Genomic DNA, 21,481 nt, shown 5'->3' with positions numbered 1-21,481 from the left:
TATTATAAGGGTTCCGGTCGCGCGCGTCGAAGCTGTGAATGTGTGTGTGTGTGTGTGTGTGTGTATTGTTTTAATTAATGGAGCAAGCTGAATTTTCACGGTCCAATAAGAGACTGAGCTGCTCCTACTGTGTTTTTCTTTTACTGCTATTCACTGACGTGCTGGTGAGTTGAGAGAACGGTCGAGTTCCGTCTCGTAAAGTTCACACCGCTTTTGGAAATAGTCCGAAAGTAGAAGGGCGTGTGAGCAACCACTCTCGTCTCTAATACCAGCGAAGGTGATAGCAGCTGTATTGTGTATATATTACTTAAACAAAAATAAGTAAATACATAAATAAGATGGGTAATCAAGCAAGTGAAATTAAAACTCACTCCTGACGAGCAGTGGTGAGAAAAGAAAAGTCCAGACGCCGGACAAAAACAGTGTCTGTAAACTGAGAGATTTAAGAAAACAAAATATAAACAGTCAGAAGAACAGAACTCAACTGCCAGTTTAGTAAAACCAGAAGACGAGACACTGTGCAGTTCCCACAATCCTTTTAGTAAACCATCACTCACTCCTGCAGCCGCATCTGCAGCACCACCCATATCAGGAAGAACTTAATAATCCCTTATTAAGTGAAAACTAGAGATCACAGTAGTTTGAAGTAGTTTAAAAGGGTTGAAAACAGACCCCACTGAGTAGATATAAATATAAAAAGTACGAAATAAAGATGAACAAAGGGAAAGTTACAGTAGAAATGATCTTTAGAGTATTTGAAATTAATAATAGCAAGGACAACAACCTGTAAAGTGATATTAACAATGAAACACAGTTGGCATGATGACCATGCCCAGCATGTATAAAATGAATATAAAGCAAATAATTCACACGAAAATATTTTAATAAAATAAATAAGGTATATTAAGGCTGTGTCATTGTTCAGCCAAGGACAGTGTGTGAAAAGGTAACTGTCTCCACCCTGGGAAAAGGATGATTCTGCAGGTCATCTGAAGCCCTTGATGGATACAAAATAAAATATAAATAATATATTATAATAGAACTGCCTGGTCCGCCATGCAACAGAGAGAACAAATGTGACCGCTGATTGGATGAATTCAAAATTATCTGTTTGCTGAATAAGATGATCCTAACTATCAAATTGGCTCAGTAGTACTATAGTGGTACACACTGCTAAAATATTATAATATGCTATTGCTGTCATATAAGACAAAGAGGATAATATTAACAATGACAATATTAATATGAAGAGGCACCTTAATCTGTTATGATGTGTGGTGAATAATTGTTAAGCAGTAGTCTGCATCAAGCTTAAGGTTTGCTGAAACTCAGTGTAATGACATGTGAGATGAAGACAATACGGAGAATAACTAAACTAATGAAGTGCATAGAGGCACTTGACCAGCTTGAAACTTATCATTCTAGAATGACACATTGCTGAGATATAGAGCACACCTATAATAACAACCAATAAGCAAAACCCTGTAGACAACAGCTAAAACTACAGGATTGAGAAGCTGAATTAAATATGTAGACACTGCTAAGCTGATGAGCATGTTCCACATTTTCTTTTCTTTTTATTTATTTGTTTCTTTTAGAGCAGAAGCTGCTGTAACACACCCAAAGAAAGACTCTAGGTCTGACCAACCGTCTCAGTCGTGGGCAAAAAGATGTCAGTCAATAAAATTCTAAAAGATAATTTATTGACAAAAAATATATCAAGAGACAAAACGACACACTTAATATAAAATTCATAGCGCAAAACCAATCCATCCCAATCATATCTGATTTCATCACATTACATACCTGCACAGAGAGACAAAACAAAACAGCAGTGTTTGTAGTGTGGGCTATAAGTAGACCAGTGTATCAGTGCAATCAAGTACACCTGCCTCTAATTAGTCCAACCTCATTCCAGCCATTGGCTCACCAAAAATGTGACACACACAAAACCACTCCCAACCCAGTGCAACTTCACACAATAATATGGAGCTGAATTAACACAGGCACATTAGTCTACCATGTTACAAGCTGCATGCTATTAAAAGCCAACATATGCAGACTTCTGCCTTGTTCGGGTGGCAGCATTTTTCTTTTTTCTTTTGTGTCCTGACACGTTTATGTTTTTTGTTTTTGTTTGATTATTTTGTTGGTTTTGGAAACGAATTTAAACGAACTTGTGACAATACTTGAGAATCACAGTGACACATAGTGATTAGGCATATGATTGAAAAATGCCTAGGTTTAGAGCTGTGAGCTATGAGCTGTGAGCAATGCAAAGTTAAATATATATATGTATAAATGGGAAACAACCCTAACTTCAAAGTTTGAAATGTGTGAGATCCATGAATTGTTTGAAAAACTAGAAATTATTCAAAACTGCCTTAAGTGAAAATGTAGTGTTGCATCTATTCTCCCAAACCAAGACGAACAAAAAAGAAGAAGCTTTCTGTAACTTCAAAATAAGGCTGACTGTTGACAATAGACTAAAACACTAATCCACAGGTGGCTATCAGGAACAGAGAGGCGAGCAAAGTCACAAACACTAAGGCTGCAGACAGCCACGCAGAAACAGCAGATAACATAGAGACAACGCCTGCTAGAACCATGGAGAGGAAGGTCACTTCCCACGAGATTGTAGGAGTAGAGGACAAATTAGTTGTAAAGTCAGCTTCAGGCCACACAACTGTACAACAATTAACTGCCCTTTTAGAACTAGTACACACAGCAAGTGGCCGCAGGTGCTTTATTAAATGCATATATGACCCGTTGTGTCCAGTAAATTTGCTAGGTAGAGACGCTCTGACAAAACTTAAGATAGCAGTCATGCCATTCTTTTCTGGTATTACACCTGAGTGCCAGAAACCGACCGAGTATCACAACATTCTGAGATTTAAACAAACTCCAGGCCCAGATCCACCTTATGATCAGCAAGTGTGGAAGCTAGGAGAACAGCATTTGACTTTACAGCACAGGCCGAAATTGTGTAGGTTACGCAGTAACCACAGATAGTAAAATAATGGAAGCAAAACCATTTTCTTCTTCATGTTCTGCACAGAGCGCTGAGCTGATAGCTGTGATACGCGAAAGCTAAATACAAACATACATACAGACAGCCAGTATGTTTTCTCTGCTGTGCATCATTTCGCAAAGCTCTGGCAAAACAGAGGAATGATTACATCAACCGGTAAACCAGTCCAGCATGCAAGCCTCTTACAACGCCTGCTGACTGTAATAAATTTACCACAACAACTCGCATTGTGTAAATGTGCAGCACACAAAACTGATAGCTCTTTTATTACTACAGGCAACAATTTTGCTGACAGAGCCGCAAAACAGGCGGCACAAAAGACAAACATGACACTGATGGCAGTAAACACGCATCAGATTCCACTGGATGTGTTGCAAAGTGAACAAAAAGCAGCGAGCACAGCAGAGCAGGCAAAATGGCTAAAACACGGTGCAGTTCTGACAAACGATTTAATGATGTGTTATGGCAAGCCAGTGTTGCCAAAATCGCTCCACAAGATGGCGGCATTAGTGACTCATGGCTGTACGCATTTGTCATCGGGGGGAATGACCTGTATTGTCAACTCTCATTTTTACACTGTAAATTTTGAAACTTCAGCAAAACAATTTGTCAGAACGTGCATGACGTGTCAAAAATATAATGCTCAGGGTAACCTGCGACCACAAAGAGGCCGTTTTCCAACTCCGCCTCATCCTTTTCACACAATTCATATGGACTTTATTGAGCTAAATGAATGCCAAGGGTAAAAATACACCCTAGTGGTTATAGATGTGTTCTCAAAGTGGCCAGAAATCTATCCAGTGAAAAAGGCAGATGCAATTTCAGTAGCAAAGTGCCTGTGCAATCACTTCATACCCACATATGGCATCCCAGCTTTGATACGATCAGACAACGGCACTCATTTTGTAAATGATGTCATCACTAAGGTCTCTGAAGCACTCGGTTTCAGCATAAAACACCACTGTGCTTATCACCCTCAGAGCGCAGGCCTTGTAGAAAGAACTAACGGCACTATAAAACAAAGGCTCAGGAAATGCATGGCAGAAACAGGAAGGCCGTGGCCTGAATGTTTGGGTTTAGTGAAAATGTGGATGCGCTTAACACAAGGCTCCCATAAACTAACTCCATTTGAAATCATTCATGGCAGGCCGTTTCCACTGCCTATTACCAGTCAACCAATAGACAAAGCAATCAGAGAAAACACATTAGCAGAATGGATGTCTAAGCTGTTAGAAAACAAAGAGATCATTGTACATAATCAACAACCTGATGATGTTTCTCCAGTGTCTTGCAGACTAAAGCCCGGTGACTGGGTTCTGATCAAGGTGCTCCAAAGGAAAAACTGGAGCACACCCAGGTGGGAGGGGCCATACCAAGTCCTCCTCACTACACCGACCGCTTGCAAAATTGCGGAACGACCATCCTGGGTCCATCAGAGTCACTGCAGGCGAGTCAGTGAAGCCATCTAAACACAGCTGACGGCAGGCTTGCCCACTTGTTGTGATCTCGCCCGGTGGAGGGGTCAGCTTTCCTGGCCGGGGGGTCTACTCGCGACAGGAGGGTGTGTTCCGTCGTCATGAGGTGGTGGCTCTTATCAACTGCAGCGGCCCTGACCATGGCCGGGCTCTTCACCTTTGCTTCCATGAGGGACAACAAGTCACGCTACATGGAGAAAAGGCAGACACTGTATGACAAAGGAAAGTACACCAAGTTTCCCCATGGCTATGCCACTAATTTCTGGTGGCAGTTTATGAACACTACAGCTTACTTGAATAATAAAACTGACTGCTATGCAAATACATATACACTTTCTGCCCACCAAGGAACGAGAGGAAGTGTATGGACTGTTCACTCAACGAAACCTGTGCCAGTAACGCGACACTGATGAGCCTCAACTGTCGCTCTGACTACAGCTACCGAATGCCACTACAAACAAAGACTCAGTACCAGACAGGATGTGCACGGACGGCACCCAGCAGCAGAGGAACCAGAGTTTTGGCTGACTGGTACTTCCTATGTGGCAACAAGGCTTATCTGTCACTCCCTGAAGGTTGGGGAGGTCTGTGCGCCCTGGTGGAATTATCAGATCACGTTTTCTTCATGCAAAGTGTTGCACATCACCCAAGCAGCCGGCAGAGACGTGAAGTGGACATCGCCTCCCCCAATTCTTTCGGCATTACCGTGGACACTGGAGTGCCGGGAGAGTTTCGCATCTGGGGAGGAGGAGTGAAATTCTTACAGAGCTTGATCCCCGGCATTGGAGTTGCCGAGGTGCGGGATCACGTGGAAATCAACCGATATGCTCTGCTACGACACATCAACTTAACTAAGACCCTGGGAACCGCCTTAGCAGGAGAACAGCAGGCCATCAGAACGATGGTGCTGCAGAACAGACTGACACTAGACCTGCTAACAGCATCACAAGGAGGAGTTTGCAAGCTGATCGGGGAAACATGTTGCACTTTTATCCCTGATGGATACGAAACTGGAGGAGACATTTATGAAGCTTTGCAGAATTTGACCGCTCTGCAAAAATATGTCACTGAACACACACCTGGAGCAGCTACAGCACAAAGCTGGCTGGACTGGCTGTTCAGCGGTTCATGGCTGGCTGCTGTAGCAAAGCCATTTTTCCTTCTAGGTCTCATCATGATAGCACTGCTCATATTAGTGTTGTGTGTGTTGCCATGCCTAAGAGTAATGATTTCACAGATGATAACAACTACAATGACTGCTTATGTTGCCGTGCCTGAAGAAGAACAACATCCCGTTGCAATTCTGTTAGAGGAGAACTTGTACTAGCTGCTAATAAATGACGTGGTGATTAAAAATGACTTGTCAAGTGATCATGCACTGATTAAAACATTAGTAGGTTATGCAAGTTTTCATGCTATTATTTTTTGAAGTCTTCAGTTTTAAACATAAAGTTTTCATTTTAAATATGAAGTTTTCATTATTTTACATATAAAGTTTTCAATTTAAGGTTTGCATCATTTTAAATATAAGGTTTTTATCCTTGTATTTTTTGAAGTTTTCATTTTAGTTTTCATCCTTTTATTTTTTGTAGTTTTAGTTTTATTATTTTTTCTTGTTTATTCCACTTGTTATTTCATTTACTATGATTTTCATTTACTATGTTTTTCTTTTTATTTTGTTTTATTCTTTAGACCAAATGACTGCCATTTCTGCTATGATGACATTTTGAAGATTTTGGAAATTAAAAATTGCCTAACATACTTAATAAATGATTTTCATAGACAATTGTTGTATACATTTAAAATAAGTTAAACAGGGGGGAATGTTACAGGAAAAATGATTCTATGTTTCTTTACCTTCTTTTAAATGTACAAAGATGCCTTTTGTCTGCCCTTTGCCTATGGTTAGATTAGTTTAGAATTATCTTTTTAGACTTTCTCAGCAAAGACATACTGTTTTGGGACATATTGTTTTAGATTGTTTTATCTCTCACAGCCTTCTCCCAGCTCTCTGCTGACGAGACTAGCGCCACATATGGAGTTGTTTATTTTATTTGTTTTGTATTTTCTTATCCTGTTCTCACTGTCTTTCCTATAAAAATTACCAAGCCACTGTGCATGGTGTGAGTTGTTCTTAGCAGCTCACCCGTGTACACGTTTGATAAAGAAAGTAACTTTGTCTCATTGTGTCTTTATTTCTCCTGGATCTTTTACAGAGTTTTCCCCCAACAACATCGATGTGTCATTTTAAAGGAATAACACAACTTGCCTGTTCCCTCTTCTTCCACTTTGGCTCTGATATCCAGAACATCTTGAAGCACCTTTTGGTCCATTTTAGTAAAAATTGACATGTTGAAGGAAAAAGTTGCACAGCCAGTCTTGTCTGCCTGGAAAGAACAATAAAGAAAGAAAATCACTGATACAAGAATAAACCAAAATTAGAATCAAATCTCATTCACAATCGAATCTATAAAATATATTAAATGTTCAAACTAGAGAGGAGTCATGAAAGACTTGAGCTCATTTAGAATTTGATGAAAGCAATATGGTTTAAAAATGCAGGGTGGGGGGACAAAAGTCTGGAGGGGTCAGTTGTACTAAACATAAACAGCTGAAGGAACATTTTGCAACTGATTATGTTACCTGGCAACAGATCATTCAGATTAATGTGTATAAAAAGATCATCATAGAGAGACAGAGTTTCTCACAAATACAGACGGGCGGAGGTTTACAAATCTGCAACAGACTGTGTCTACAAATTGTAGAACAATGACAGAATAATTTCATTAATGTAAAATTATCAAGACGGGGAATATCTCATCATCTGCAGCGCACAATGTCATCAAAACATGCAAAGGTTAAGGCTGAAATCCACTATCAGATGCAGTCTCCAGGTCCTTGGGCAGCAATGCATGAAAAACTGTTATTCTGCCACTCAGATCACTGCATGGCCTCAGGAACACTTCCACAAATCAATATCTGCGCACAAAGTTCACCGTGCCACCCACAAATGCAGGTTATGTGGGTGACTAAGGACATCAAAGCCCTCCTCAACAACAAGAAGAGGGCTTTCAGAGGGGGCAACAAAGAGGAGGTGAGGAAGGTCCAGGTGTTACTAAAGGACAAGATCAGAGAGGCTAAGGACAATTACAGGAGGAAGCTGGAGTGGAAACTCCAGCAGAACAGCATGAGAGAGGTGTGGAGGGGCATGAAGACCATCACTGGATTCAGGCCAACCAACAGCAGGGGAGCTGAGGGAGGTGAGAATAGAGCCGACGAGTTGAATCTGTTTTTCAATAGATTCGACACCACAGTGTCTGCTCCCACCCCCACAACCTCACCTGCAGTCAGCCTGGAATCCAGAGCCACACCACTGTGCCAGCCTCTCTCTTCACATGTTGCCTCCTGTGAGATTCCTGACACCCCTCCCCCACCCATCACCTTCACTCAATACCAGGTTGAGATGCAAATGAGGAGACTTCACTCAGGCAAGTCTGCTGGACCAGACGGAGTGAGTCCCCTTGTCCTCAAGACCTGTGCCCCCCAGCTGTGTGGAGTCTTTCATAAACTGTTTATGCTGAGTCTGAGTCTGCAGAGGGTCCCGGTGATGTGGAAGACATCATGCCTCGTCCCTGTACCAAAGACGCCACGTCCCAGTGGCCCCCAGGATTACAGGCCCGTGGCACTGACCTCCCACATCATGAAGACCCTGGAAAGGCTCATCCTGGACCAGCTGCGACCCATAGTAAGACCACATCTGGATCCCCTTCAGTTCGCTTATCAGCCTCGTCTCGGAACTGAGGACACCATCATCTACCTGCTCAATCGTGTCTACACCCATCTGGACCAGCCGGCGAGCACTGTGAGGGTCATGTTTTTTGACTTTTCCAGTGCTTTCAACACCATCAGGCCGACCCTCCTGGGTGATAAGTTAGCAGCGATGCAGGTGGATGCTTCTCTGGTGTCCTGGATTGTTGATTACCTGACAGGAAGACCACAATATGTACGTCTCCCACAGTGTGTGTCTGACAAGGTGATCAGCAACACAGGGGCACCACAGGGGACTGTCCTCTCCCCCTTCCTCTTCACCCTCTACACCACAGACTTCAGCCACTGCACAGAGACCTGCCATCTTCAGAAGTTTTCTGATGACTCTGCGGTGGTTGGATGCATCAGCAGGGATGATGAGACAGAGTACCGGGCTGTGGTCGACTCCTTTGTCACGTGGTGTGAGCAGAATCATCTGCAGCTCAACATGGCAAAGACCAAGGAACTGATCGTGGACTTCAGGAAGACCAGGAAACACTTGACCCCTGTTTCAATCCAGGGGGTCAGTGTTGACATTGTGGAGGACTATAAATACCTTGGAGTACACATTGACAATAAACTGGACTGGGCTAAAAACACCACAGCACTTTACAGGAAGGGCCAGAGTCGTCTCTATTTTTTGAGGCGACTGAGGTCCTTCAACATCTGCCAGAAAATGCTGAGGATTTTCTATGAGTCTGTTGTGGCCAGTGCGATCCTCTATGCTGTTGCATGCTGGGGGAGCAGGCTGAGGGTCGCAGATGCCAACAGACTTAATAAACTGATCCGTAAGGCCAGCAATGTTGTGGGGATGGAGCTGGACTCCCTCAAGGTGGTGTCGGAGAGGCGGATGCTGTCCAAGATAAAGACAATGTTGGATAACACCTCCCACCCACTCCATGACATGTTGGTCAGTGACAGGAGCTCGTTCAGTGAGAGACAGATTACCCATGATGCACCACTGAACGACACAGGAAATCATTCCTGCCTGTGGCCATCTCCCTGTACAACGCATCCACTTAACACACTGTTTGCTGCTACAGCTACACATGTTTCTTTTCCAAATATTTATTTATAAGTGACTTATGTATGTATGTATGTATATATATGTATATATTGTACTATTCTTAGTTAGCGTATTGTCTGTCTTGTCTTAATGTTGGTTTAAAATGGAGCACTGTAACAAAAAATAATTTCCCCCAGGGATCAATAAAGTATTCTGATTCTGATTCTGATTAAAGCTCCATTGCGCAAAGAAGTCAAATGTGAATGTGAACTGGAAACGCTGCGTTCTTTTCTGGGCAAAAGCTCATTTAAAACGACAAACACTGCTCTGTGCTCAGATGATTCGAAATCTGAAATTCTTTTTGGAAAACACAGACGCCGTATCCTCCACAACATCCCAAACATCCTGTCGAGCTGGGCCTGTATAGCAGTATGATGGCATCACCTCACAAAACCACTGTATCGTTTAAATTTCCCAGCAGCATCTCATTTACATCCTCAAAATCTCAGTACTACCATATATATGTTATACAGTACTGTGAAAAAAATCTTCACCTACTACCTTTTTGTGTGTTTGTTTGTTGGCCTCCAACTAAACAAACCTTCTTGGGAATTTTTAAATGGTAAATGGCCTGTATTTGTATAGCGCTTTACTAGTCCCTAAGGACCCCAAAGTGCTTTACACAACCAGTCATCCACCCATTCACACACTGGTGATGGCAGCTACTTTGTAGCCACAGCCACCCTGGGGCGCACTGACAGAGGCGGGGCTGATAGACACTGGTGCCACTGGGCCCTCTGACCACCACGAGTAGGCAACGGGTGAAGTGTCTTGCCCAAGGACAAAACAGAGACTGACCAAGCCGGGGCTCGAACCGGCAACCTTCCCATTACAAGGCGAACTCCCAACTCTTGAGCCACGATCGCCCATTTTAAAATGGGCTTGAGCAGTTTGTGTTGAGACTTTGGCAGCTTTTACATTCATTTCCAGTTCAGTCCCCATACCTGATCATTCTTAGAGAACTTTTCTTTTTTTCATTCCTTTATTTCGATCAGGCACTTTATGTTGACCTATGAACCATCCAAGCACAACAAGGACACCTGCCTCAGGGGATTATTGTTTCTACACATAACAGACAACTTAGCAAACAACCAGTTTGAACTTTTATCCCATTGTCGATCCATCTTTTACTCCCATTTCCTTCTTTGAATCTGTGTTTGCATGTTTCAGTAAACCACTGTAGCTATTTCCCCCACTTTTCAGTTATTTATTTGTAACAAATGTTTGGAATCAAACATTTCATGTGGAATTCCAATAAAATTGATTCATGTTTGTGGCTGTAATGTGACAAAATGTGGAAAAGCTCAAGGGGGCCGAATACTTTTGAAAGCCACTGTTTTGAGACTCGACTGTACACTGTGTTCGTGTTTTCCTCTGAAACAATAAGCTCCGTTGCAGCAGCCTTTCAACGCCTCTCTCTGTCTCTCACTAGCAAACTTGACCCAGACAACAAAGTAATGCTAGTTTTTGGCTACGTGCCCAACATGAACCCAACGTATTAGCCAGAGGTCCCTTTACTACGGTTCGGAGTCACGGACCTGTTTTATATACGCGCGGAATAGTTTTCTATACGAGATCGCTGCAAAAAGTGCAGCTTTACCTAATGTCCACCTACTGTTACTCATTTATATTAAGATTTAAACATCTAGTTGGTGTTGGTGTGGAGAGTAGCCTTCAGTAATAGTAATAAATCACACAGAAATAGTAGTGGAATACAGTTTAACCTTCCCAACACTGAGCAGTAACTCAGTAAATCAGTCTAAATTGTTCAAACTTTTAACAGGAGCTGAATCTTTGGATATGTGTATATTTGTTCAGTTTGTTTAGGTGTCACAGTCTGATCAGAGGATTTTTGAAGTTCTTAGATTTCCCACAGAAGTTGTATTCTTTTGTGTGACAGACATGATGAGACACACCACTTGCCTTAGCCCTACCAGTAAAGCTAATCATCTAGCAGATATTAGAAACACCAACACAACCTATGCAGCCTTTTAGGCACAACAATAACCACTTCACTCCTTTGGAGCTGACACGTCCGTCCAAGAAAGATGAGATATCACTAAAAATTCAAATTCGTGGATGAAAGTATGAGATGATGAAATGTAGGGGAAAACAGTGAAGAGGACACACGGCGCCAGTTCAGCTGGGTAGAGCAGGCAACCCGTTTGCTGTAATGCTAATGCAGGGGCCTGAATGTACCCAAAGTATCAGGGAAAAAAGAGAAATGAAGCCATAACTGTACCTGCTTTGTCTCTGTGTGGCAGGGCGCACTTATCTGCAATAGGGCCAAAAGATCGTACGTCGATATACCAAAGCTATACACATTAGTAGGTCTGCACACATTGACTGTAACACGTCCTGGTACAGGCTGTCCATACGTGTACCTGTATAAAGAAAAATAAGTAAACATTATGAGTCATTTGCTCTCCAAACTCCAGATTTTACAACACATAATTTGTCCTGAAAGAACTTTTCCTTACTTTGCACACACTTTAGCTTCAATGTCTTCCTTCCCAATACTCACTTCTTCAGATATATTTACTGTCACATCAAATTTGGGTAAAACTGGGGGAAATATGAATGTCAGCATTTGCACTCCATTACAACAAAGAATTTAAGAATAAATAAGACTGACTTACCATATTTCTCCACTTTGAAGTTGTGAGATATTTTCCTCTCACCCACTGACACAATGATCTGGTACGGTCCCTCAGGGGCCTCAGCGTCCAAGGAGTAAGAAAGCTGCAGTATTCTGCTATTGGATGTTTCATTTAGCCACTGTCCAATCCTGTTACTGTGAGGATCCTGTTAAATCAAGTGACAGTGACAGCTACTACACAGGTGTAAGTACAGTACCAACTAGATTCTTTATTTTCCTTTTCAACAACATTAGAGCTAAAACTGGACAATATAAATTTAGGGGGACATAAAGATGTCCTGTCTTCATCTGTAGCCAGCTTTGTCCTCTTCTAGATGTGAAGCACTTGTTTATAAATGTTTAAAAACTAAGTGATATAAAGAAACCTAAGCTGTAATGACAGGGAAGCTGTGGCTGTGTTTGTGCAGTAATTAAATCAAAATTATTAATTTGATTTAATCACTGTCATTTTATTTTCACATGTGGGGCATCAAGTGACAGAACAGACCCCTGCACGGTGTGTATTACATACATGCAACCCACTTTGTCCAGTTTTTAAAGCTTGCACTGTCAGTAACTTGGAGTAATACTGCAGAAGCAGTGTGTATGCAAGCAGTGAGCAGGGAACCTTCAAGTCTGTCTGACTGCATGTGTTCAGTGTTGTGTTGATGCATTTGCAAGAGAAGGAAAAGCCTTTTCTAGAGGCGCCCTCTTACCTGAAGTTCAATGACATCATACTGAAAGAAAAAGGAAGAAAGACAGGTGGAGTTAAGAAACTGTTGTGTAAATCACTGCATCCAAATTGCAAACAGCATTATTAATAATACTGTTCAAAAACTCACCAGCTGATTGGCAGGTCGCATTTTATTATCCATCGCAACGACTCTGAAATTCACTTTGAGAAAAATTGAGAGGTTACCTCTGTTTCTCTCTTTATACTTTAAAACAAAGTCACTGCAACTTATCAAACATAGATGTGATTGGTTACCCTACACAGCAAGCCAAGATGGAACACCTCACCCAGGAGGCGCCCAGGAGGCATCCTTGTCAGATGCCCGAACCACCTCAGCTGGCTCCTTTCGATGTGGAGGAGCAGTGGCTCTACTCTGAGCCCCTCCCGGATGGCCGAACTTCTCACCCTATCTCTAATGGGAGAGGCCAGCCACCCTTCGGAGGAAGCTCATTTCCGCCGCTTGTATCCGCGATCTCTTTCTTTCGGTCACTACTAGGGATGGGTACCGGTGTCCGGTGCCATGATGGCACCGGTTCTGACATAAACGGTAGTAACCAGACCGAAAAGCAGCGCACATTTCGGTGCTTTATTTCGGTGCTTTTTTTTCCTGAGCTGTGATACACTTCAGATTCTAGCCAATCATTTTACGTTTCCGAGGATAGTAGGCGGGTCCAGGTACGTACGTTCTTTTAGAGCAGAGCTACAGATTAAAAATGCCCAAGTCGAAGCGGTCAAAGTCTGGCTGTACTTCACAGCAAAAGATGCAAACTCAGCAGCAACAAGTGCTTTAAGCTGATACTGTGATACTGTCAAAGGAGGTAACACCTCAAATCCGATGAAACACCTGGCGACGCATAGCGTTTTTTTTAAAAGCCCAGAAACGCGCGGTATGATAGCTTGCTGCGAGACCTCACACCGAGCACATCTACTGCGGGTGGGGTGCCTGTTATCGACCCGGAGTTAGCAACATCCCCCAAAAACACTAAGAGGAGAGTCCTGGCCCCTAGCCCTGCCAGTGTAGCAGAAATGATGAGGATGATGATGCAGCAGCAGCCGTTCTTCTCTGCGTGAGTAGCTTAATGTTGTTCGTGTGTAATTTACATTGAGTAGGCTAACCACGTTATTACATTAATGCAGGTAAGGTGAACTAGCAAACATCATCATAGCTACATGCGGCTGTCCTCTTGTTTGATGGCAGATACTCCCTTCACCCTGGCCAAAAAGGCTAAAATGACCAAAGAAAAAGTGGAAAACAGTTAAACATGAGAGGTTCTTGGACAAAGTTTGTGTTTTTTCCATTCTTTAAACACTGCTTCCAGCCAAGAGTGATACCATATATGCCACATAGCTGCAGAAAAGGCTAACATTGTTATCTTTTTACAAAAAAACAGCTGACCATGAGAGGTTTTTGGACCAATTTTGTGTTCTCCATTCTTTAAGCACCAGTTTGAGCACCGGCACCGTTTCAAAAGTTTGGCACCGGTATCGGATAAAACCTAAACGATACCCATCCCTAGTCACTACCCACAGCACATGGCCATAGGTGAGGGTAGGTCGGCCAATAACGTCGCTTTTACACTCAGCTCCCTCTTCACCACGACGGACCGGTGCAGCGTCCGTATCACTGCAGCCGCAGCACCAATCCGTCTGTCGATCTCCAGCTCCCTTCTCCCATCACTCGCGAACAAGACCCCGAGATACTTGAACTCCTCCACTTGGGGCAGCCCTGGCGGAGCCCATCACCCACCAGGAATGAGTCCGACTTATTGCCGGCAATGCGAACCAAGTTCTTGCAACGGTTGTATAGGGATCGAATGGCCCGTAGCAATGGGCCAGACACCCCATACTGCCGCAACACCTCCCACAGGACACCCCGAGGGACACGGTCGAATGCCTTCTCCAAGTCCACAAAACACATGTAGACTGGTTGGGCAAACTCCCATGCACGCTCGAGTATCCTCGAGAGGATAAAGGGCTGGTCCAGTGTTCCGCGACCAGGACGAAAACCGCATTGTTCCTCCTGTATCTGAGGTTCGACTGGCGGACGAACTCTCCTTTCCAGCACCCTGGCATAGACTTTCCCAGGGAGGTTGAGGAGTGTGATCCCCCTGTAGTTGGAACACACCCTCCGGTCCCCCTTCTTAAAAATGGGGACCACCAGCCCGGTCTGCAAGTCCAGGGGTACTGCCCCTGATCTCCACGCAACATTGTAATTGTCACTGCGTAATTAATGACACATTTAATTTATTATTTAATTATGTGTTTAATAAATTTTGGCACCCGAGGCCCTCCATATTCTTCCCTCACGATTTTTTTGTACTTTGAATTCCAAAGCCATGTTTAAACATATTTATTTTATTGTGAAGTTTTAAAAATTAAAACCGTTAAACTTTCACATAAAAATAATTTGACTCTGAAATAAACTAAGAGGCATTACTCAGACATGATTCATTTTGTGCTCTCTGTCCCCGATTACAAAGTTAAGCTGAATTACTGCCTAATTCTCCATCACAGCAGCAGGTCTCAAAATGGAAAATATAATATGGCCTTTGCCCTTTGGGGGAAGTTGTGCACTCTGAGTATTCTGCATGTTTTATTTCTCATCACTGTGAAATAACTGCATACCATTCGTTGTCAGTAGCTGTCTTTTGCAATGTGAAGTTCTTCCTTAGTGTGAGCTCAAATATGAAACTTGTGGGATTTTTTTTCCTTTTGTTGTTTTTTTAAAATACCATATTTTTCTGACGATAAGGCGCACTGACGATGAACGTGTCTGAAACGGGTCTGTTTTTATACATAAGGCGTACTGGAATATAGGGCGCATTAAACGCCTTATAATTTATGCTATGTAACTTGTCCACTTTCGGCTGTAACAAAACTAATAAAGGTTATCTTATCTTATAATAATGACTAACCTGGTATTGTGGATGGATTATGTCATTTGTTCTCCTGACTGAAGTTTGGTCCATTTAAAGCATCTTTCCGTGTGATTGCATTCATCAAAAACCATCGGGAACGTTTATCGAATGGAAAAAATTTAGCGTTCATCCTCCAGCTTCACTGTGTTTATGTTATGCTAACATAGCTGTGTCGCTAGCGATCACGTAGCACATCATTATATACCAGCTATCCCAACTTCAGTAACCCTACTAACATCACTGCTGTTTAGCTTTCTGTCTTCATTTATGTTGGAAGTGATAGCATAGCATGTTTTACAAGCTAGCAAAACCAGTGAGCTAACTTCCTGCTAACTTCTAACTTCTAAATTTAATAAATTCTGTTTGCATGGATGCCTGGATGTTAAACTTAATTGTTACACCTGGTAAAGCAGCAAGGCTGATCATTTTATTAAAGAGGAAAGAATTTAGACAGTTTTTAACTCTCAGTGATGCTGCAGTGTTCATTTGATTTTAGGACCTGAAGTGACGGCGTTTAGGACCCAGATTAGGCCGAGTCCGCGAGGCTTCTGATTACGGTAGCCGTAATGCTCCGACAATCCATCAAGCGGTGCGGCTTCGTACCTTACCAAAGGCGTACTAAAACATTTTTTGACAGATTTTTGAGCACTGTGTGCCACATAAAATCTGTTTGTGGTCAGTAAACACAACCAGAATTCATACATAAGGCACACTGTCAATTTTTGAGAAAAAGAAAGGATTTTAAGTGCGCCTTGTAGTCTGGAAAATACGGTAGTTATGTTCAAAGATGGAGTCGGATTTCAAACTTCGAATAAACATCTCGATCGACCGTATTGATATCTTGAAAAAATTTTGCTCTATGAAGCAAACATTTCACATCAATCACTGTATGTGTGTCCAAATTTTGGACCACAAAACTTGTTACACAAATTGGAGATGGTGGAGCAGCTGGCTCATGATGTTGGAATTTGAATGAACTACATGTCTTATATAACATAACAGCACATTGTTACCTTTTTGTCCAGGGAGGTAGATGGGTTTGTCTGTTTGGATGAATGTGACGGGATCAGACGCTCGGATCATCACTTTTCTGACTTGTTTGGAGTAAAATGTGTCTCCTCGTACCTCCACCTGAAAATGTTGCACCTCCTTTTGTACCAAAGGAGCCTGAGACAGTGGGATATTTAGATAGTCATTAAAGCCAATAATGCTTACAATAAAAACTAACACACACTTTGTGTGTGAAAGTGCTGGTTGCCAACCTCAAACTGAACACAGGTTTGAAAGGCCTCATTTGACGTATGCATGAATAATGTTGTGTTCTTCTCTCGGGACATCAAAGTGACAGTCATGACCAGAGTCCCACTGGGCTGTCGGAGAGTTGCACAGAATTTGGCCTCAGCTCCAGCTTCAATAACTGCAGGAATGGCCACCAGGTACTGGCTGCATACAGCATCACACATACAGCAGTTACTGCAGTGAACAACTCACACAGACAAAAACACGCTGAAGACAAACTCACGGTTCAGCCACCGCTTGATCCACATGCATCCAGCTCAGGAGGACACACAGAGTGCAGCTCAGGATCCAGAGACGGCCCATGACTGGTTGTGATCGTTCTCAGTGTCAGCTTCGGCTAAATATCGGCTGATCGTCCCCACCCACATAACAGCCACGTGTTTGAAACGCACTCATGTACTCTGATCTCCACAAAGTCTATCACTTACACATTTACAAAATCCCATTCCTGCTTTCAGCACTGAACACTAAACTATAGACAACAGTAAAGCTTGTTGTTCAGTGTAAAACATTACAGTAACATACAGTGCTCCGAGGTGATGTTTCTAAATCAGCTCAGAGTTTAATTTGGCTGTTACAAAAAGTTATTTCTATTCTGTATGTGTCCATGTTTGTCTTAACACCAGTGCTGGGATACACCCCTGTAGTCTGTAACTACTGATATTTTCTAAAATCACTGGGAACTACTGTCATGAATCGCTGTGCGGCAGGCAGGAGTTGGAACCAAAACGCAGGACTCAGGCACGAGGTTTAAACACAAAGAACTCAGCTTTATTCGCTGGCAGGAGAAAGACATACAAAGCAAACTAAACTGAAAACTCACAAACTAAACTCACAGGGAGATCCACACAGCATGAGGGACGACGCGACACTGACTCAGAGAAACACAGGGTTTAAATACACTGGGGAGTAACGAGGGGAATGAGACACAGAAGGAGAGCACAGCTGGGAGAAATCAGGACTGACGAGACAAACAAAGCAGGACACATTCACATAAGACACGGACCTTCAAAGTAAAACAGGAAGTTTCACACAGAGACGCGAACTTGACACAGTGGAGACAGCAACTAAGAAACAGAGACATAAACCATAAGGCAGAGGACTAAGAACCAAAATACACAGGGAAATACTCAGCTTGGAACACAAGAGACTAGACTAGAGAGAGTAACGAAAGACCAACCATGAGAACATAATTCACAATGCAGGGTGACACAAAACAAACTCAAACATGCAAAGACACAATTACACGAAACAGAGGGGACACAGAGAGACATGAAGGGCAAGGGATCAAAACTAGAAACCATAGAATAAATCACACAAGTATGATAATACAAACATCACAAAGAACTAAAAACGCTGGGTCAGGAGACCCAGGACCGTGACAACTGCAGTAGGTGTAACTCCCTTTACCCAGCGTGGGATGTCTGACTGCCATGTTTTTGACCTTGTTCCTCGGGAAAGACTAAACAAACGTTTGTGTAGTGATAACAGGCTCAAACACAACGGATGGATTCATCAGTGATGTCACAGACTGCTATATTTGCTTAAAAGACGAAAATCACAATGTTTCTGTAAGAATTCAAAATGAAACATGTTAAACAGCTTTTGTTGCACTTTAGTAAACAACACAGATCAAACTTCAGCCCACTGAAATAACTGCAGTGACAGTCACACTGCTGAGTGTGGAGGGATTTCTGGTCTGGTTTTTAAACTGTAACATTGCTGAGAATGAGTCATTATGTCTGACCCTCTGGACCCAGCAGTATTACCCCATGTTATTCTATTTGTCTTCTTTGATTTGCCTTTACGGGAAAAGGGGTTTTGTTTGTTCTGTCTCACTAAGGGGCTCTTGGGGGGGGGGGGGGGGGGGGGGGGGGGGGCATGCTTTACACACATACAGATGTTTTAATCCATAAATGTTAATACAGTTTGTTAATACTTGTTAACAAATGCAAAAAATAAAGTTTGTTTAAAAACAGTTATCAGCATTGAACCCATGAAACACTGAAGTCTGACTTCCCTAAACCTGCTGGTCTGGAAGTCCAGCAGTTCATCTAAACAAAAGGCACTTAGACTAGAACAGATATAGATGTGTTTATCCTACCATGAAACAATAAGAGAAGGTACGACCGCTGCCATGCTCCCAGGAGGGTGTGAATGCCAGAACACCCTGGAATGCACACAAAGTCTTTGCAGACTATTAAGGATCAGACCCCTATCAATATGACATCGACTATAAACTCTAAGCATATATGAGTAAATATTTCTAAGCATGAATGACAATCAACAATACAAATCTAACACTAGGTAGAAGAGCAGCTCCAGCGCGCACATTACTGATATCCACCTGTGTTACCTCACTTATATGAGGAGCTGGATCATTTCTTAGGCACAAATGCATAACCTTATATGAGTAACTCTGGATTAAAACAATGACATTCTTAGGTGCAGAGATAGGCAGTAACGTGTTACAAGTAATCCAGTTACCTTTTTCAAGTAACGGGTAATGTAAGGGATCGAGCACGCTGCGTTACTGTGTTACTAAACCGTGTTTGTTGGTGAGAGTGTCTCATGACAATGATGTACAAGTGTGACGTCCATGGTAACGGACATGTGCAGCTCAACAATGGAAAATGTATCGAGTGTGGGAGAGAGTACGACCATGCAGCATTTAGAGATTGGAAGTACTTACATTACTTTGAGTTTGATTCCATAAAAAGTGACAAAAACATTGGAGTCCACTGTACACTGTGTGGGAAGAAAACTTTACAATCAACAGAAAAAGTTTACAATGCCTTTGAACATGGACACTGCAGGCCTACTTGTTGTTCCTAGAGTATTTAAAAGTAGAATGGGAGGCAGAGCCTTCAGTTTTCAGGCCCCTCTTCTGTGGAACCAGCTTCCAGTTTGGATTCAGGAGACAGACACTATCTCTACTTTTAAGATTAGGCTTCAAACTTTCCTTTTTGCTAAAGCATATAGTTAGGGCTGGACCAGGTGACCCTGAATCCTCCCTATAATTGTTAAAAGGCCGAAAACCTCTCTTGAGGTCAATTACTGATGTGTCCTGAAATCTGTATGTAAAACGCAGTGTAAATAACAGGTAATAAGCTGGCTCGTGCTGCTGTCTCAGAGTCCACTGGGGGTGGTGGAGTCAGCCATAACCTTTACTAACATTTTCTTAGGATTCAATGACGAAACATGAGTTTCGGTCAGTTTCCCTAACCACTCTGCTTTTTCACTGCCTAATCCTAACCAAAGACTCTTTCCAGTCATCTTGCCTGGCTGTGCGGAACTCTTTCATGGATGGACACAGTATGCCCCTGGACCCGCCCCAAGTGAGATCCCAGCCAGGTGGAGCACAATATCCATAGAGGCTGGGGTCTATCACACCAAGTAAGGCCCCAAGTGAAGGCTGTGTAAAGATGCACCAGCACATAACAGCAGGGTGCAAGATGCTAGCAGGCAGGGCATACATGGAACGCCATAACCAAGTGGCCGGGGTAGTGTACAGAAACATCTGTGCTGAATACGGCCTTGAAGTCCCGAGGTCAAAATGGGAGATGCCCCCAAGGGTGGTGGAGAATGACCGAGCTAAGATCCTGTGGGACTTCCAGATACAGACGGACAAAATGGTGGTGGCTAACCAACCGGACATAGTGGTGGTAGACAAACAGAAGAAGACGGCCGTAGTGATCGATGTAGCGGTTCCGAATGACAGCAATATCAGGAAGAAGGAACACGAGAAGCTGGAGAAATACCAAGGGCTCAGAGAAGAGCTCGAGAGGATGTGGAGGGTGAAGGTAACGGTGGTCCCCGTGGTAATCGGAGCACTAGGTGTGGTGACTCCCAAGCTAGGCGAGTGGCTCCAGCAGATCCCAGGAATAACATCGGAGATCTCTGTCCAGAAGAGCGCAGTCCTGGGAACAGCTAAGATACTGCGCAGGACCCTCAAGCTCCCAGACCTCTGGTAGAGGACCCGAGCTTGAAGGATTTACCACAGGGGCGAGTGGGGATTTTTTATAATAAAAACTCACATACATTAGAGTGAAGTAAGAAACATTTTTGTAACCTGTGACAACAAACACAACAACACAAATCTGAAAGAGAAGAACTGTGTGAGAAAATGATTAAATACTGTATATGTAACAGAGAGACACGGAGACATCATGTTAATATGTAAAAACATTTAATGTGGTTCATACAGCAGGGAATTAAAAGGAACGGACTTCAGCGTGAACGACCAGTGACCCAAAGAGATCTTGGAACGACGCAGGGTCCTCTTCCCAATCCGACGCGGCTTCATCCAGAAGGGCTCCCTCGCTGTCATCGCTGTGGACCGGCTGTACGTGGATGGACAGCTCCACCGCGACCCCAACATCACTCCGTGGCTGTATTAACCTCACACCACATAGGAATCAGCTACACCCTTTCCCTATCCACTCACACTAACTTGCATTAACATCTGTCTAACTTACCAGTATCAAGTCGCATCTTAAGTGTGATATGATAGC

General features: G+C 43.0%; 2 protein-coding genes across 3 annotated transcripts in view; one reads left to right on the top strand and one right to left on the bottom strand.

Annotated features, from left to right (window-relative positions):
- Window positions 1-17,411, bottom strand: part of LOC146672915 (alpha-2-macroglobulin-like) — a 50,015-nt gene extending 32,604 nt beyond the window's left edge. For both annotated transcript variants that reach the window (XM_085401367.1, XM_085401366.1), the window contains exons 1-9: window positions 17,191-17,411; window positions 16,931-17,111; window positions 16,682-16,835; window positions 12,860-12,912; window positions 12,734-12,754; window positions 12,019-12,184; window positions 11,860-11,944; window positions 11,622-11,763; window positions 6,776-6,893 (exon numbers count right to left, since the gene is read on the bottom strand). In XM_085401367.1, coding sequence (XP_085257493.1) covers window positions 6,776-6,893; window positions 11,622-11,763; window positions 11,860-11,944; window positions 12,019-12,184; window positions 12,734-12,754; window positions 12,860-12,912; window positions 16,682-16,835; window positions 16,931-17,111; window positions 17,191-17,270 — 1,000 coding nt within the window. In that variant the 5' untranslated portion in view covers window positions 17,271-17,411. The remainder of the gene's footprint in view (window positions 1-6,775; window positions 6,894-11,621; window positions 11,764-11,859; window positions 11,945-12,018; window positions 12,185-12,733; window positions 12,755-12,859; window positions 12,913-16,681; window positions 16,836-16,930; window positions 17,112-17,190) is intronic.
- Window positions 4,694-5,865, top strand: LOC146672916 (syncytin-A-like). The gene has a single exon (XM_085401564.1). It carries the CDS (start codon window positions 4,871-4,873, stop codon window positions 5,831-5,833), a length of 963 nt encoding a protein of 320 aa, XP_085257690.1. The 5' UTR covers window positions 4,694-4,870; the 3' UTR covers window positions 5,834-5,865.
- Window positions 17,412-21,481: the final 4,070 nt, after the last annotated feature.

The sequence above is a fragment of the Rhamphochromis longiceps genome, linkage group LG3, assembly GCF_057381845.1.
Source record: "Rhamphochromis longiceps isolate RC_006_pf linkage group LG3, R_longiceps_female_GT1.1, whole genome shotgun sequence".
NCBI classification, from domain to species: Eukaryota; Metazoa; Chordata; class Actinopteri; order Cichliformes; family Cichlidae; genus Rhamphochromis; species Rhamphochromis longiceps.
Note: the sequence above shows the minus strand (reverse complement) of the source record. Positions and strands in the feature narration are given on the sequence as shown.